This window comes from Haemaphysalis longicornis, unplaced genomic scaffold (genome assembly GCF_048455015.1).
Source record: "Haemaphysalis longicornis isolate Haplotype H1 unplaced genomic scaffold, Haemaphysalis longicornis Haplotype H1 scaffold_6, whole genome shotgun sequence".
Lineage (NCBI taxonomy): Eukaryota > Metazoa > Arthropoda > Arachnida > Ixodida > Ixodidae > Haemaphysalis > Haemaphysalis longicornis.
Genome location: NW_027526407.1, coordinates 14,793,567 through 14,808,828, shown reverse-complemented (window position 1 = coordinate 14,808,828; position 15,262 = coordinate 14,793,567). Strand labels below are relative to the sequence as shown.

Below are 15,262 nucleotides of genomic sequence, written 5' to 3'. Positions count from 1 at the left end.
CTCGCGGTACCTTTATGCACACGCATGCGTCTCCGCATCAAACTTCTATTCCGCGTAGCTGAATATTGATTGATTGATTGATTGATTGATTGATTGATTGATTGATTGATTGATTGATTGATTGATTGATTGATTGATTGATTGTAGGGTTTAACGCACCGACGCAGCGCTGGCGATGAGGCGTGCCGTAGTGGAGGGCTCCGGATTAATTTTGGCCACCTGGGAATTTTTAACGAGCTCTGAAATCTCGTACACGCGGGTGTTTTTGCTTTTCGCCTCCATCAGAAAAGCGGCCGCCACGGCCGAGAACCGGAACCGCGTCGTCGTGCTCAGCAGCGCAACGACTTAGCCACTCAGCCGCCACGGTGGGTCGCAGCTGAATATTGTAGCAAATATCGCTATGTTTATTCAACTCAATTTATTAATGCTTGTTCAACGCTTGATAAGTTCAAAGCACTGTACAAGATTTCTCCCCTTTAGAAGCAGTCTCGTGCTGACTGTGCTCACTAGCAAGCTTTTGATATCAGACCTATTTTAACAGGACAGCTGTTTAATCTTGTGGTTGAACTGGTGGCGTTCGCAAACACTCTTTGCAAAAAATACCAATTGCACGTGAGCCTACACACCTTAAGGAGTGCCCGGTGTCGTCCAGGTTTGAACATGGGCTTGCCCAGGTCAGGAGCCCGCAAAAACACTAAGAAAACAGTTCGAGTGGGTTGGAGCCAGAAGCGGGGAGAACGGACGCCTAGTTCGCTTAACAGAGGACGAATTTGCGAAGCCGGTTGCCGCCGCATGTAGTGGGTGCTAACGCTGTACACTTTGAGAGAGATGATAAACCCTGCGAAAAAAATGATCCAGGACTGCTAGTCATGGAGACCTTTCAGTGGGAAGTTCGGAAATAAATGTGAGGTGCAACAGCCGGGCCTCCGACAAAGGCAGCCAGCTCTGCAGTTTCTCCAGCTTTGCAACATTAATACAAGCTGCGCCAATGTTTTGTAGCAGACTTTAGTTCACCCAGCTCGTGTGTTTACTAGCTAGTGTGGGATATACGAGGGGTTCCTCGGGGACCTCAGCCAGTCCTGGCGTAAGGTCACCACGCTAGCTCCCGGCGTGTCAACCACGCGGGCTCCCATGGCTACGGCAGCCCAGCGAGGTTCGCCGATACGAGAACACAGTAGACAGTAGTGCCGAAGCACAGCCGTTTATTTGGGGAATCCCAAAGCATGCGAGCACAGGGCTCGACGGCGTTCACGAATCACGCCGTCCGGGTCGTGACCGCGAACGGGAGGCAGGCACTCACGGCGCGCGACAAACAAAGCTCCCACCTGAGACACAAGTATCCATCACCGCCGCGTTCCGCCGATCTCGCCCCGACCGGGTCTCCGACGAGACTCCCTCGTCTCCCGCGCCGCCCGCGCGCCTATGCCCGCATAGATCGGTGGTGCCATCTCTCGGGGGACGCCGACGAAACAACGCAGCGCCGGACCGGTTTCAGCGCGCAAGCGTCTCTCCCGAAGCGCGCGCTGGCTCGGGATCGCAGGTCGCGGTTCTCCACGATTCCCACACTCCTCCCCCCTAAAACTGGACGCCACTTGAGCTCGAGTGACGCCACAGTGCACCACACTCGTCACGTCTCAAGTCAGCAAAACAGCCACCGAACGCCACTCCACACCAAAGTTCGCCACACGATGCCGCCGTCGCGATGCTCGCCTCACAAACCCGCAAACACATTGCAATGGTTCCAAGTCTCTCGCGGTTGGGCAGCACAGCAGGTTGGCAGGCCCGGGGGTAGCTGCAGCCGCAGCCGACGAACGCCGGGGTCGCGCCATGATGCGACCCCCACTCCCAGCTCGAGGCGGCAACAGGAACGGCCGCGCCCACTGCGGCTGCCCGAAGGCTCGCGCCGCTCGCGTAGGCGCCAGATACCGCCGCCTCCTGGGTTCCGTGGCCGCTTCGGCCGCAGGTCCTCCCGAACGGTTGGCTGCCGCCCGGCAGGCCGGAGCAGCAACTGGAGTAGCAGCTCCACGAACCGCGCTCGGCCCCGCCGGTGGTTCAGCAGGCCATCCTCGCTGTCCGTGGCAGTGGTGACTGGCGTGGCTCCCGGTGGTATCCGTATGCTGCAGGTCTCGCTCTCACCGTCCAGTTTAAACGATTCCCGAACTTGAAGTGGGGAGCAGCGGGACTCCGCAATCTCCTGTGACTGGCCGGAAACCTTATCGACGATCTCGCCAAATAGGGTAACAAAGATGCCCGAGGGGACTCCCCCTTGCACGTTCGCTTGCTCGCGGAATCACGAGTCCGGCAACTGTGCTCCAGCCGCCACCCCCGCCTGGAGGCAGCTCGCCTGACTATTACGGGTTGTCGGCATCGAAACGCCCGTCCGAGCTATTTCGGCCTGGTGCGTTGGTCGGCAAAGCAGCGTCAGCATCAAGCAGGCGGGCTCCTGCAACTCACTCGCAGCAATACAAGCTGCCGTAGAGCCAGCGCCAACCGCAATACCAGCGGCTTACGGGCGCACATCACCGGTATAGGTCGCCTGAGAGTCCGTCTCTTACTAAGACTGGCGATCTCTCGCGACCAACGAGCCCGCTGCCGAGCCGCGCGAAGCTCTTACTGCCTAAACGCAATCTCAAGCGGAGACTTCACGGCATCGAGACGCACGCACTCCGGAAGCGCGGAGACAACGGTCCCATTGCTCCCGCTTCCCCCCGCAGCGAGAGGAGACTGATTCTTCGGCGATCCCCCTCGCTCTTTGTCAGGCGTCAAATCGGCAAACACTCCGCCTCGGACTCGAAGCGCAGTAGCGGCGGGCTCATCGTGCGGCTTGCGAACTCCCAAACACCGCACCCTCGCTCGGTAGTGTCCGCCGCGCCTGGGGGAAACATCCTACTGACTCACCGCCTGGTGCGTGTAGGAAGGTTTACGCATTTGCCGTCACGGCTGTATCGGGCATCATAACTGTCTGCCTGCAACCGACTGGCGCGAGGCGTTTCGTCCGAAGTCTTCCGGACAAAGGGTAGCGGGCTACGACTGCAGCAACGCATTTCTCGGAGAGCTAGCAACCTCGAATTCGTCCGAATACGAGACCCACGTTCGGGCGCCATGTGGGATATACGAGGGGTTCCTCGGGGACCTCAGCCAGTCCTGGCGTAAGGTCACCACGCTAGCTCCCGGCGTGTCAACCACGCGGGCTCCCATGGCTACGGCAGCCCAGCGAGGTTCGCCGATACGAGAACACAGTAGACAGTAGTGCCGAAGCACAGCCGTTTATTTGGGGAATCCCAAAGCATGCGAGCACAGGGCTCGACGGCGTTCACGAATCACGCCGTCCGGGTCGTGACCGCGAACGGGAGGCAGGCACTCACGGCGCGCGACAAACAAAGCTCCCACCTGAGACACAAGTATCCATCACCGCCGCGTTCCGCCGATCTCGCCCCGACCGGGTCTCCGACGAGACTCCCTCGTCTCCCGCGCCGCCCGCGCGCCTATGCCCGCATAGATCGGTGGTGCCATCTCTCGGGGGACGCCGACGAAACAACGCAGCGCCGGACCGGTTTCAGCGCGCAAGCGTCTCTCCCGAAGCGCGCGCTGGCTCGGGATCGCAGGTCGCGGTTCTCCACGATTCCCACACTAGGTACGTGACTCCATAAGGCATCGTCAGTGTCATGATATACCTGTCTATACTAACCTGAGGAGAGTAACGAAGAATATAATTACAGACTTGCTCACCATAACAAAGTGTGGGGCGCAATACCGGATAGTGGGAACGAATGCAGAATCATCAGGTTAATCACGGCAATTGTGTGTTGGTGTGTCTGTGTGTACGCGTGTGTTGGGGGGAGGGCAAGGGTAGTAACGGTATAAAGCTTTGTTTTTCTTATCGAGAGGCGTATCGGGATCTTTGTCTTTATGATGTGAGCAGTCTCGTGATTCGGCGACCACCAGCCTTCAGGACCGGAGCAAGCACATGCCGATGAACAGCTACAATTCTTTGTCATCTCTTTTATAATGCGTCCGTTCTTCTATACTTCCAATTGAAAAATGCGCTTATCATTCCCTCCCCAGCCCTTTATCTGATAGTTATGATTTGGAATGACTGAAGGTTTCCTCACGAGTATTTTTCACGCCTGCAGGATGTCTTAGTGTGATCGGTTCTTTAAACGTTCATGTTTTCTGAATATATCAAGTTCTAAACCAAATTGCACATTTGGTGATCCCACCTTTACGCGATAAAAGTTACAGAAAAGAAATGTTATTTTGCTTTTCCATGGGTTTACTTCTAGCCTGCGGTGCCCGTATTTCCTCGTTTTGTTGTAAGTGATGCTGTATTACATTTTGATATTTCATTCTTTAAAAGACACACCTAGGGGTCTTCTATATAGCTGCGAAGACGTGCATTAAACGAAATAGAAAAGCATTCGTGATTTTGATCCGTGAGTGACTTGATGTGCGCTCTCTTTGACGCGTTTACTCCGCCTTGCTGTGAAGCTGTTCCGGTCTTTTGCACCCGATTAACTCGGTTGGAAGACAATCTTCATTTTGTTGCGCTAAAGTAATCGAGGTTACCGTTTCCGGTTTCGGGCGATATGAAGTCGTAATTTTTTTTTTGCTCTCAGCTTTATTCGCGATGACGGCACTCTTTATATCACCCGTCCCGCCTTGCGCATACAGAAATATATTTTTTGAAGCCATGCACTTTTTGAAGGGCATGGCTTCAAATCGTGCATGGCTTCAATACATGTGATGTCACAATGCGTTCAGGCGATTTCGCTGCCCCTAAGTTTTGATTTTTTGCAGCGTCCTGGCTACCTCTAAACGACATCTGGTAGTGAGAATACCGTACTTCTTTTTTAGCATCTCTCGTAACCTTTGTCTTTTATTTTCTCAAGCGAGTTCAGTATCCACTTGACCTTATGCCCAGTGCTCCCATAACCGATATTTAAGTTTTCATCTACCTTTGGGCTTTTACGTTGATGTGCTTTGTAGGCTTGCTTCGAACAATATAGTGGCCTTCGAAGATAACGGTGTGTGACACATTTGATTCGTCCACAACTCTGTTAAAAGAATCAGCGCTAGAACAATTCTTTGTGTTTTCTAGTTCTTTACGAAAATGGCACACTTCAACCTAGGCTGACTCGCGCATTTATGCTTTATTAAAAATTAAACTTTTTTAATGTTCCTCTGACATCCACCCTATTTTTCTAGCCCCCTGCTACCACTAAACAAACTAAGTGTACAAGAGAAAGCGAGAGAGACGGCTGTGTAATGTGAACTGGTAAGGTCAGCCCTCTCGGCGGGAGGGCTTGGTGCGTTATATTGGCATGGCTCTACTTGCGTACAGCGAATGTTGGAAATTGCGAGAGGAGTGGGAAGGAAAAAAATCGTCCGAAATCGGATAAGAGAAAACGGTGCAACAAAGCTGAGACAGGAAAGATTACACGGAAATCGTAAGGGTAAACGCTGAACCAAAATATCAAGAAAGCGAAGAAAAGAAAGAACTAATTAAAAACGGAAGATATCAAGATCCCAGCGCAAACCAATACATATCTTGAGCCGCTTGCACTGTTTGCGATCTAAAGATACGTTCGTACTTCAGAGTATCGTAAGCCCCGCACGGGGCACCTTGAGTAATCTTGGTGACGGTATTGGTGACTCCGCGGACGCCGAGCCCCCAAACATAAGCTGTACTCAACCGTGGCGATGTGTTTTAAGGTGAAGGGTAGAAGTCTCAAACGGTGGCCGTCGGAGCCTAGATCAAGCTCCGACGGATCGGCTCCCGGTCTGTTTACCAGGCAGGGAGCTCCAGGACCGCTTCAGCTATCAGCGTAAGGCTGACGAAGAAAGTACCCCGGTCTCCCTGATTTTATACTCCGGTCCAGTCCAGTCCTGTCCACTCCAGTCACTGCTCCTCCCGCATGCGCAGCACGTCTCTCCAGGAGCCACGCGAAATGGCTATCAAGCGACTCCGGTGCGCCGACAGACTTCGCTACTGCGCCACGGAGGCGCATAGCTGGGCACGCGCCAGCGCCAGTACGGCTGCGGTGGCTATGACGTCACTCCTCTGGAATGCGCAGACCAGCAAATGTGCAGACCCAGTTCTCTAGATGCCCGTAATCTAATTAAATTGGATTTCCAATCCAATTCAATAGAATTTAATTTAATCCAATCAAATCTAACCCAATCCAATGCTCCTCGCGCTTGCGCAGCACGGCCCTTCAGGGTCCACGAGAAACTACTCAACCTCGGCCAGTGTAGCTTACGGTACAAAACCAACATGACTAAACAACAATGGGGAAGAAATCAGCAATCACACATGCGCCGCAACAGTTGGCCAACGTTCCGCGCGAATGTTGGCACATCGATAGCAGTGCGACCGAACCTTGTGAAGCCAAGAGATTTACCGCCTATTTAGTGAAAGCTATCTACAAGATAGGCAAATTCCTTATTAAGGGGTACACAATAGGCGCTGACACAAGTTCCGTTCTTATTGTACAAAAAGATGAAGTAAGCCTCCGCCACCTCGCGAGTACGTTGCTTGGAGTACCAAAATAAAACTGCTGTTTTTTCAAGCAGAGGCACACACCCATGATTCCTACAGTGCTCCGATAAATGGGAACATGGGTCCCCCTTTAAAGAAGAGGAGTGTTCTCGAGGACGGATGTTCAGGCACCTGCCCGTCTGGCCTATACTTAAGATCCACCGCAATCGAACTGCATTCGTAAACAACGCCTTTCGCACATTTTACGTATTGTTTTCCATGCTTGAGCCCGCACCCTTCTCCTCGAATTTCTTTCCTTTGGTGGGTTTTTCTGGCAATAGCCCCACATAAAGAATAGAATTTGTTTACTGCCGAGAACACAACCTTAAAATCAAACTTCCCATCAACCTTCTTCGGTCGGTGGGCCACGCGGTGAGTGTAAGGAACAACCACCATCCTCTTATCACGAAAAAGATTACCCATTCTTGGATGGGATTGACTGACGTAATGAAAGGCAGCCCTCACAGCTGCCGGTTCAGTAGTGGTCGAGACAGTTTTCTGAATTAGTGTTTCTTTCATGGAGCACTGGGCTGACCGGACCCACATGCCGATAGCTATTGCATCCGCTGTAACCAAGGCATCCGCATAAACGTGTGTCTAGTCTTTGTAAATGCTGAAGTGAATGTACAAGTGTAGTCTAAGAGCCAACCTAGGTCATCTTCTTTAGCTGGCACAACGCTTTAAGGTAAAGTAAACCTAGACGAGATCATAGCTGAGTATTCTCCGAAAAGGAATTCACACTCTATGGCTCGGGCCGCTTAACAGGCTTACGTATATCAGACACAGTAAGTTTAGAGCATTTTTTGTCCATAAAAACACACTCCCGCTTTTTTACCACGGTTAGCCATCCACACGATTGTCGGCTGTTGTGTATAGAACAGAGCACCTTGTTTATTGGTCTCCAAAGCTCTGCAAAAGCAGCAATCAGTGTTGCATTTTTTTAAACACCACAAGCAAATGAAAGGAGACAATCTCGAAGATGGGGTATTGTTTACCATCATTAGCACCATCAGGTATACTCCGTAACAAAGCAACTCAAACCCAAATGCACTACGTTCAGACGACGTGGGTACGAACGCTTCCCCGGTAGTAATGCGTGACGAAATATTTCGCCAATGCACCCTAGAACGGTTCAGCTGTTTATCCAGTTTTGTGCCACTTCATAGCAGTACTAACAATGTTCGGAGAAAATTCATCTTATGAAGGCCGCGTGTTGCCTGGGCACTAAATATGTAGGCGTATGCTGGCTTCGCCCCAGCAGTCGCAAAAAGTTTTAAAATTGCGGTGCGCTTTCTTCGCAGTAATGATAATAGTGGATGCGCCCATAAATCTACGATACCTACTTTAAGATTCGAGGGAATAAACTTTGAACCTTTTTTACACAATACACCTAACTCGAAAACAGGAAACATATTTTAAGCCGTCCATTCACGTTCCAGAATGAACTACAGATCGACAAAATCCGAAGTTATTTTTTTCGGTACCGTAAATTGTTACCATTTTTTTTACAAACGGCGCGAGTGCATTCCTGGTGGCCGTATTCTGAGTATGTTCTCCATTCCGTGTGTTTCCTCTAGTAGGCTTGGCTGAGGGTACCGCAATGTTTTTACGTGAGAAAATCGCTTTAAATGATCTTCTCCACTCAGGGCTCGAGGGGGGAGGAATTCAAAATACCAGGCGTTTTGTGCGAGTGATGTTTGGGTAATGTACAAGGGTGTTTTTTGTTAGCAGTTCACTTCCCACCTCCTAATCTCTCATTTGTTTGCTCAGAAATTTAACTGAGTATAGCAATGCAGGTATAATAAAAAATAAGTCATTCAAAAGTTGTTTAATCGAGGCTATCAATTAGTGCTCGTAGCCGAGAGATGCACCGAACATGCTGTTAGTTTTATACGCGGCGTTTATATATTTTCGCGTGCGTCTTCGGAAATTCCACTCCTTAGAAGTAATATGTTGTTGTCAGGTAGCTTTGTACAAAAATTAGTTTCTTTTACAAGTGAGTTGTTTTCAATCAGCTGCAGGCATGTTCCAAAGACAAAAGAGAACAAAATATGTTGTTCATATTGGCCATCCCTGATTTATTCAATCACCAACAAACAGTCAAAGCGGTGTAAGAGAAATATTCTTGTTAGTCGACGTCAACTTTCATAGGTAGTGAGACACATTCCAAAGTTTCATTGCCATCCTTGACTAGGAGGGTAATCACAACATTTCCATCCTGAAATACATAACATGATAAACCAAAATTGCATGCCTGCTCACCAACATATGCCACGTATTCTTGGTTGAGCTGCTTTATGTTCCTGATACAGTCAAATTTTTATTAAGTGAATGATACCATCTTTTGCAGAAATGAACAAAAACAAAGGATACAAAAATTGCATGCTTCACCAAACAAGAGATTGTTTCACTAGATGATCAGGAAACTTGTAGTTGTGAAGAGATGGGAACGGTTACTACAAAAAATGGCGTTATTTGTGAAATCCCCGTCCATGCTATCTTTGTTATTTTTTGGAGCTACTCACAGTTCTAAAGATTAAAAACTTTCTTAGGAATCTTTTACACAGTATTGTGTCATGTAGATCATAACTGATTTATTATTAAGCTCGGTTGCTGATTTTAAGGGTATCAGCAGTTTGGAGAAAACTCAAAACTAGCCATGCGCATAACATCAAATATTTTGCGTTTCTGCTTTCTGTAATTACGCGAATGTCCTTCTTCAACATGAAGTTCAAAAACTGCAACGCATTCTTTGCTACCCGCTCTTAGAGAATAAATTTTTAAACCCCTACTTGCTTCTAGCTCTTCAATACAGCGAGGCAAAACACAATGACGGCGAGACATGCACGGGTTCTATAGCCGGAGGAGAACGATATTTTATTCATTCAATTGTTCGGGGGTTTCTGTGTGTGCAATTATTTGTAATGTTGCAGGCTGATCAGCGTGAAATTAAAATCAAGGTTATCAAAAATACTTCATCACGAATCTTTTTACATTTTTCAAGGTTAATGTTGGTGGGCACGCAGAGTTTATTTCAAGGAAATGGTCGCTAACTCCCTTCTTTAGACGATACGGAAGGCATGATCAACTCACAGTAGTTGTAAATGACAGTGCATGTCATGCCATCTCATCAGCGGCCTCAAGAGTGGATGCCACTTTATTATACAGCATTCGAACACCGTCAGCGAAGACCACCCCTTGGAGATAAAAAGTGGTGCTAGTGCGATCGCCCCTGTGCACAGCATGTGTGGTGTTACGAAATGTGGAACACTATGCAATGTTTTTCTTACAGTTTGCTGCAAAACGGACAACATTTTTATCGGCGATGCACAAGTCAACAGCCCCACACATCGCCTCGGACCCCATCATCTTTCCAGAAGGTCATTGGACACTACGCAAAGAGGTATCACGCCTCGTTATCAGCTTCCTTCCGGACACAACTCTCGGACTCATGGTGAAGGAGGCATATATTGGACGCATCAGGTGCCACTCGGGTGGAGGATTGACTGCTTGTAATGGAAGGCTAGCACGACCTGGACAAACTACGCCACCACCACCACTGGTATTTAATAAATGACCTTTCGTCGCTGTAACGCACCACTAATTTAACTTGGTACATATTTAAAAACAGATGGTGCAGTGTACAAGTGATTAGTATTGTGCATCCAGCGGTCCATTGTGAAACTGAGGTTTGGTGCTAGTGTGTGTGCCTGAACATCTCGCATTATTCCCTTTGCATGGCTAGTAAAATTTTAAGAAGCATTATCTTTTTCACAACGCTGACATTTTGAACGCACAAAGTGCTTTCTGTGCTTTTGCCCTCATAGCCAATGCAGTAAATGCATAATATGCCTGCTGTGTGCTCTTATGGATTTCAACTTTTTTTTTTAAATTAAATTCAGCCTGCTTGAGAATAAAATACTTTCGCGTTCATTTTGCGCTTACAACATTATAAAACAGGAACTGGGGATTATAACTTTTTATAGGCTGTAAACTGGACTTCAACTTTGCGTCTGTCGTGTCTCGGAGCCGTGTGAGGGAAAGGTATCTAAGTGGGACGATTCAAAACGATTTGCCGCAACAAACTTGCTCTAAACGGGGAACGTACGATACAAACATTACAGTTTGAAATTGAGAGTAGTAAATTTTTTGTACTCCTCATGAACTACCGTAGGCGCACTAGCTATGAACTCTTGGTATCTCTTTCTCGTGTCTCTTGAGTGTAGCATTGTATCTGCTATTTCTGGTTTCTAAAAGCTTTTATTTTCTCTTCACTGGATTAGGAAGCTACTGGACGCGGGTAGTTTTCTTTACTTTGCCGCCGTTTTAGGATAACCTATCGCCGGGAATGGGATAGGGCTGCAGTACAATGTAGCGAAGCACAAGGGTACAGGTAACAGAAATGCGTTTCGAGGGAGAAACTTGTGTGCGACTGTGTATTCTCGGCATTTTTGCTTTGCCAGAAGAGCAAAACACAATTGGCATAATTAAAGTACTAGAGTTAATGCGCCCTAAGTAAAAGTGTTTAAGCTCGCATTGCAGTCATACCAGCCCAAATCTTTCTATGGGTTCCACCGAGAGCTTGTTGTGCAATACAACCGGCAGAAAACTTTCCTTCATAGCCCACACTCGCTTTACAACGCGTAAAAAAACAAGCTTGCTTTGCCAGAAGATTATATTGAATTTTTTATTTAACACGCTCTGACACCCATAGATTGATTTTACGTTTCAATCTTGGTAAGTTATTAACAACCAAGAATATCTCTGCTGCGGCTACCTGAATGGGCGCTTAACTTTGAATCTAGCCTGGATGGAGCTTTTGTTTCACGTTTTTAAATTTGAAAGCGTAATTTATAGATTGTCATGAAAATTTGCAGACAATGGTTAATCAATTGGCGTCAAAGGACGCCTTGCTATGTGAGCTTCCAACGTCTTTTAATGGCTAAGATCACTATTATTAGCGTAACAGCGTGGTACATTGTAGTATGACTCATTTCAAATCATTTTCCATCCAAAAAAAGACGTCGTTAATGCCTGAACGCGAAGCAAAAAAAAAAAAGAGATTCAAGGCCAACTTACCCCAAAGAATGCTCGGGTTTCCTTGGTATCCGGCAAAGGAAACGACATACGTGCAGTGTACGTCCCCGGTTCGATGGGACACTCGTTGTCCCAATCCGCGTTAAGTTCCTTCTCTTCAGGAGTGGTTCCATTGCACAGCTTCAGGTCACTGCATGCATATACGCCGTCATATTGGACCACAAGCAAAACAAAATGGTTACTAAACAAGCCATTACAACACTCGTGCTGCTAGATGGCACGACTAGACCAGCACACAAACGTTTTTACGTGGCAATAAAATCTTAGGGTACTGGGCTGAAACAGAAAAAAAGGGAATAAATTGTTACTGATGCGTGTTTTACTCCTTCTCAAGCCAGCGCAGCCGCCCTGCTAGCCTAGGCGGTATGGCATCGCAGCAGTATTGCGCGCTTTGTGGGTTCGGGCCTCACCCGGGGAGCAGGTTTTCCTCCGCTTTCTATCCTATACGCACCTCAAAAACTACATTCGTTTCATTAGGAACAAATGACGAACACCTTTTTCTGTTTGCCTTTCTTGGCGTTCTTAACAGCTGCAGCCTCTCCTTTCCGCAGTCGTAGGTGACCATTTAATATAACTTATATAGTTTACTTATTGCAAGCGGATATTTTCTTGTTTAATTGCCCGACAATCGTTTGAATTGTTTCTTCATATTCTGCTCAGCAATTCCGCCATAATGACGTCCTTTAACAAGTTGCTCGGAAGCCTCTATATCACGTAGTTTGTTCTCGCTCACTGCGTCACGTCACATAGAGGCGCGGATATTGCGGCGGCCAAAGGGCGTAGCGGGTTCTCAAACCGAATAAAACGAAGGTGTGTTTGTCCCGACCCCCTGTCTCCCTCCCTGGTACCACAAAACGATACAGAGATAAAAAGAAATTTCAGTTTAACCGCACCTAGTTCAAATACACTATAACCGTTGTTTACCCACTTTTGTCTTAACAGTTCGCTTGTCATCAAGCATTTGTTATCAGCTAAACCATTACAGCGAGCGGACCTAGTAAGAATTGATCCGTTGTTACAAATGGGCAAGCTCTCGTCTGTCTGTATATTTCGGTGTGGTCGTTCGTTTGGCCCAAGTTTCATTGTGTAGATTGTGAGCTGGTGCAACTAAACGAATTGGGACAGTTGAAGACCATAGTGTATGTCGCTACCTGTCTCTTCGCTCATTTGGCTGCTTTCTTCCGTCTACACACTTCAACTGTGAGGCACTGAGGGCATGGCTTCCTTTTGCTATCGGCGAGTTCAGTCTTGCGCTGTGAAATGCTTAAACGATTCGTGACGTAGGAGCCGACGCAAACGCCAACCCCTGTTTTCCCATTTCACATTACAGCTTTCGCATTAAAAGTAACTCCCATTATGACCTGTTGGTCTGCTCAACAGCCTTAAAATATCATAAACGGTGACCAGTCGTATGAGGACAAGTTAACCTTCGTAGACAGAATAAAGAGCTAAAAATCTAGAACCCGGTCACAAGTTGGTCTTAGAAATGTTTGCCAAGCTCAGCAGCGGAAGCCCACGCGCCGTCGACAGAAATGTCATTCAATGTAATCGCCGTTTTCACTACCACACTAATCAAGTCTGGTGTTACGTTTTCTACAAACGTCAGTTTTTCACTAACTTACCATTGCCACAGCCCCTTGATACAAGGAAGCTCCGTGCCATCTGGCCTTGAAATCCCGATGTGCAGCGTCGGGTTAGTGAACTCCTTGGTAAAGCTAACCTCTGTGTGAGCCCTTAACGTACCACCCAATGTGGCGTCTTCGATGGTGAAGCCGTAAAACTTCAGGAATTCCTCGTCTTCACCTGCAAAAAAAATTGTTTCGCACTTATGGAGTTCATAGATTTTTTATTTTGAAATTCGGTATTCTCAATAATATATTTTTACGTGCTTCTCATGCCGTGCGCGCAAGTAGTCTTTGTAAATGTTTTTCGAAACAATCTTAAACAAACACGCAATTTTCAAAACACTAAATAATGGCCACCTTTGGTATATGTACAACATTACGGAGAGTAAGACGTTTACGCGCATAAACGAATAAACTATTGTTTACTTGTTTTTCCCAACCTTATATGTTTTCGGTGAGGACACCGGCACTGTTATTAAACCATACTTTCCGACACTGATGTTACGCAACGGGTTTCGCAGTAACGGAAGATTGGGGAAAAATTCGGGCGGCCGGAAGTTCATTGGCGTGCTTAGAATTTTCCTCGCTGTTCCGAAGAACTAAATACCGAAGAACTTCGTGGAATCGAACGTGAAACTACGTGCTCCACAGCCCCCTGTTTCACTCCCCAAACACAGCAGTGGAGACAAATACATTGCGTCGACCCTAACTCAACATTTCTAGTAAATTTACCTGGACAGTCGGTCAGCTGCGGTGTCTGGTTTTCTGACGCTGAAAGACCAACAAGAGCAAAGAGGTAGACGGCAGCAAACATCTTTTGTATACCCATGTTCCTTGTTACCAGCATTACAACTGCTCCGATAAACACCACCCTTTAACTAACGGTGACTTTTATACGTACTAGGTTCGTTTAGCCTCCGAGGCAGTACGCCAATATTTGTATTTTAGATATTCAAACCGGCATAGTTAAGCCTCCGTTCAGTACGTCGGTAACACCGGATGGGCAGATTATTTGCAGGATGCATCTCGACGTGTGGTGGTTTGTCAGTCTGATTTACGTTATTTTACCTTTACAGCGATCTTCCCTTTCCGTTTTTGGGAATGATAACAAAACACCCTTGTAACAAAAATTGTTTAATGGGCAACCATTACTGTCGGAAACCACTCCATTAGCTTTGTAAAACACCCCTTACATGTAAACGCTTCTCTACGAGCAAAAACGAGAAATGGGATGAGCTAAACCTATGCGCTCCGCACTTCCAAAAAGGAATGCCATTTTGAACATATCCCGCTGATTTAAAATTGCGCAATATCTAATCTTGACGTGAGACATTGTTCTCGTGTGAAAACAACATTAGGCTCCTTCGGTTGATTCTTCGAAAGTAGGAACTCCAACTCTTAGGGAAGCATCCCGTGTTTTCTAGATTATAACCAACTTTGGGTAAGGTTGGCGCCCTGTAAACAAAGGAGCGTCGCAAGTATTCCTCAGTGTGTTGCTAAGCATGACATCCCAGTTTCAAGTCAAATCTGGCAAACCGGTAACTACCACTCGACTTAATATGAGTATGACGTTGACTGGCCGTTAGGCGAACGGACGTTTGATTTTTTTCATCAGGCTTTATGGGCTTGCTTCCAAACTATTTCGACCGTGTCGGAATTGCGACATCGGATAGACGTCGGCTTCACAACGCGAGAAAAGCAGGTTCGATTCCAACAACTGGAAGCGTTTATTTTCCTGTGGCGCTTGTGTGCTGCTCATCATCATCATCATCATCATCGTTTGCGAAACTGAGTTGGCTTTCCTGCAGTGCCTTTTGGCGTAGGAACGGCCGCTATTAGTAAGGCATAGAAAGCTTCGCCTTAAAAGTCACTGGTTCTGATAAATGTTTTAGTACTGCTAGGGATTGAGGCCACGTGGCGCTCGCGTCAAAACCCGTGATTCTATGTCAACGCTGGGAATGACGAAGCAAGGGCGGTCATTTAGCAGCTGCTCGAAAAAATA

At 47.4% G+C, this 15,262-nt stretch overlaps 1 protein-coding gene across 1 annotated transcript; it reads right to left on the bottom strand.

Annotated features, from left to right (window-relative positions):
* Positions 1-8,666: 8,666 nt before the first annotated feature.
* On the bottom strand, positions 8,667-14,180 carry LOC144141408 (uncharacterized). The gene is made up of 4 exons (XM_077672979.1): positions 13,993-14,180; positions 13,258-13,438; positions 11,618-11,765; positions 8,667-8,756 (listed from the first exon to the last, which is right to left on the bottom strand). The coding sequence occupies exons 1-4, from the start codon at positions 14,105-14,107 to the stop codon at positions 8,667-8,669; spliced, it is 534 nt and encodes a 177-aa protein (XP_077529105.1). The 5' UTR covers positions 14,108-14,180.
* Between the last annotated feature and the right edge of the window lie 1,082 nt (positions 14,181-15,262).